At 46.7% G+C, this 1,456-nt stretch overlaps 1 protein-coding gene across 1 annotated transcript; it reads left to right on the top strand.

The window, feature by feature from the left end:
• Window positions 1–87: 87 nt before the first annotated feature.
• On the top strand, window positions 88–1,044 carry LOC106723500 (olfactory receptor 14A16-like). Its single transcript, XM_014527796.1, has one exon. The coding sequence runs from the start codon at window positions 88–90 to the stop codon at window positions 1,042–1,044; it is 957 nt and encodes a 318-aa protein (XP_014383282.1).
• The last annotated feature ends 412 nt before the right edge of the window (window positions 1,045–1,456 follow it).

Raw genomic sequence — 1,456 nt, 5'->3', positions numbered from 1 at the left:
TCAAAGCCACTGAGTTTGTTACTCTCCTCCTGACCCCTGCCCTTGTTTTAGTATACCCAGGACTTGCACGGCGCCCTGGGAGGGAAGATGTCCAACTGGACCACTGTAACCGAGTTCCTCCTCCTGGGCTTCTCGGACACTCGGGAGCTGCAGATCTTACACTTTGTCATCTTTCTGGCAGTGTACCTGGCAGCTCTGGTGGGGAACCTCCTTGTCATCACTGTTGTAACTACGGACCACCACCTCCACAGCCCCATGTACTACTTTTTGGGAAATTTGTCCATCCTTGACCTTGGGACCATCTCCGTTATTGTCCCCAAGTCCATGGCCAATTCTCTCTTAAACACCAGGACAATTTCCTCTGCTGGATGTGTGTCCCAGGTCTTTCTCGTCTTCCTCTGTTGTACAGCTGATTTTTCATTCCTCACCATCATGGCATATGACCGATATGTTGCCATCTGCAAGCCACTGCATTATGAGGTAGTAATGAACAGGAGAGCTTGTGTCCAGACGGCTGCCAGTGCTTGGGCTGCTGGTGCCATCAACTCTGCAATGCACACTGGGAACACCTTTAGTCTCCCCTTCTGCCACTCAAATATCATCAACCAGTTCTTCTGTGAAGTGCCCCAGCTGCTCAAGCTCTCCTGCTCTGGCACATACCGCAGGGAGCTGGCAGCTGTTGCCTTCAGTGTGATTTTATGTTTAGGCTGTTTTGTTTTCATCGTTGTGTCGTATGTTCAGATCTTCACCACGGTGTGGAGCATCCCCTCGGAGCAGGGCCGGCAGAAAGCCTTCTCCACCTGCATTCCCCATCTTATCGTGGTCTCCCTGCTTCTTTCGACTGGTGTCATTGCCTACATAAAGCCCGTCTCTGACTCCCCGTCCCCTCTGGATCTCCTGGCGGCTGTTCTGTATTCTGTGATGCCTCCATTGATGAATCCGGTCATCTACAGCATGAGGAACAGGGAGATCCAAGCTGCCCTGAGGAAACTGCTCCACAGGCTGATCCGCTCCAACAACAACATGTCCATCTGTCTTTCATGACTTTCCTTCTCTTATATTTTTCTTTTTTAATTTACACGTGAAATTATTCTTTTTTCATAGTACTGTGGGAAAATTGCATATTAAAAATGAAGCTGGTAGGTTAATTCTGTAACTTTGTAAGGTCAAAGACTTGGTTTTTGTCATTTTGGTTGACACTGTCTAAGTGGGAAAGTAATGTTTCATGCATCAATGTTATTGACTGTGCACCATCTAGAATATATCCCTCAATTATAAGATAATGAAGAATTAAAGAGTTTTGTTTACTAATTGGTGTAATCAATTATTCAGATGGCAGACTATACAGGCAAATCTCCAGATGATGTGATACTGGAATGAAACGCAAATGCTTTAGGGGGCAGGAATAGAGTTCAGATGGATGCGGATAGATTGGGGAGCTGGGCTTGAAACAATA

This window comes from Alligator sinensis, unplaced genomic scaffold (assembly GCF_000455745.1).
Source record: "Alligator sinensis unplaced genomic scaffold, ASM45574v1 scaffold3857_1, whole genome shotgun sequence".
Classification (NCBI taxonomy): domain Eukaryota; kingdom Metazoa; phylum Chordata; order Crocodylia; family Alligatoridae; genus Alligator; species Alligator sinensis.
This window is presented reverse-complemented; position numbering and strand designations above follow the sequence as displayed.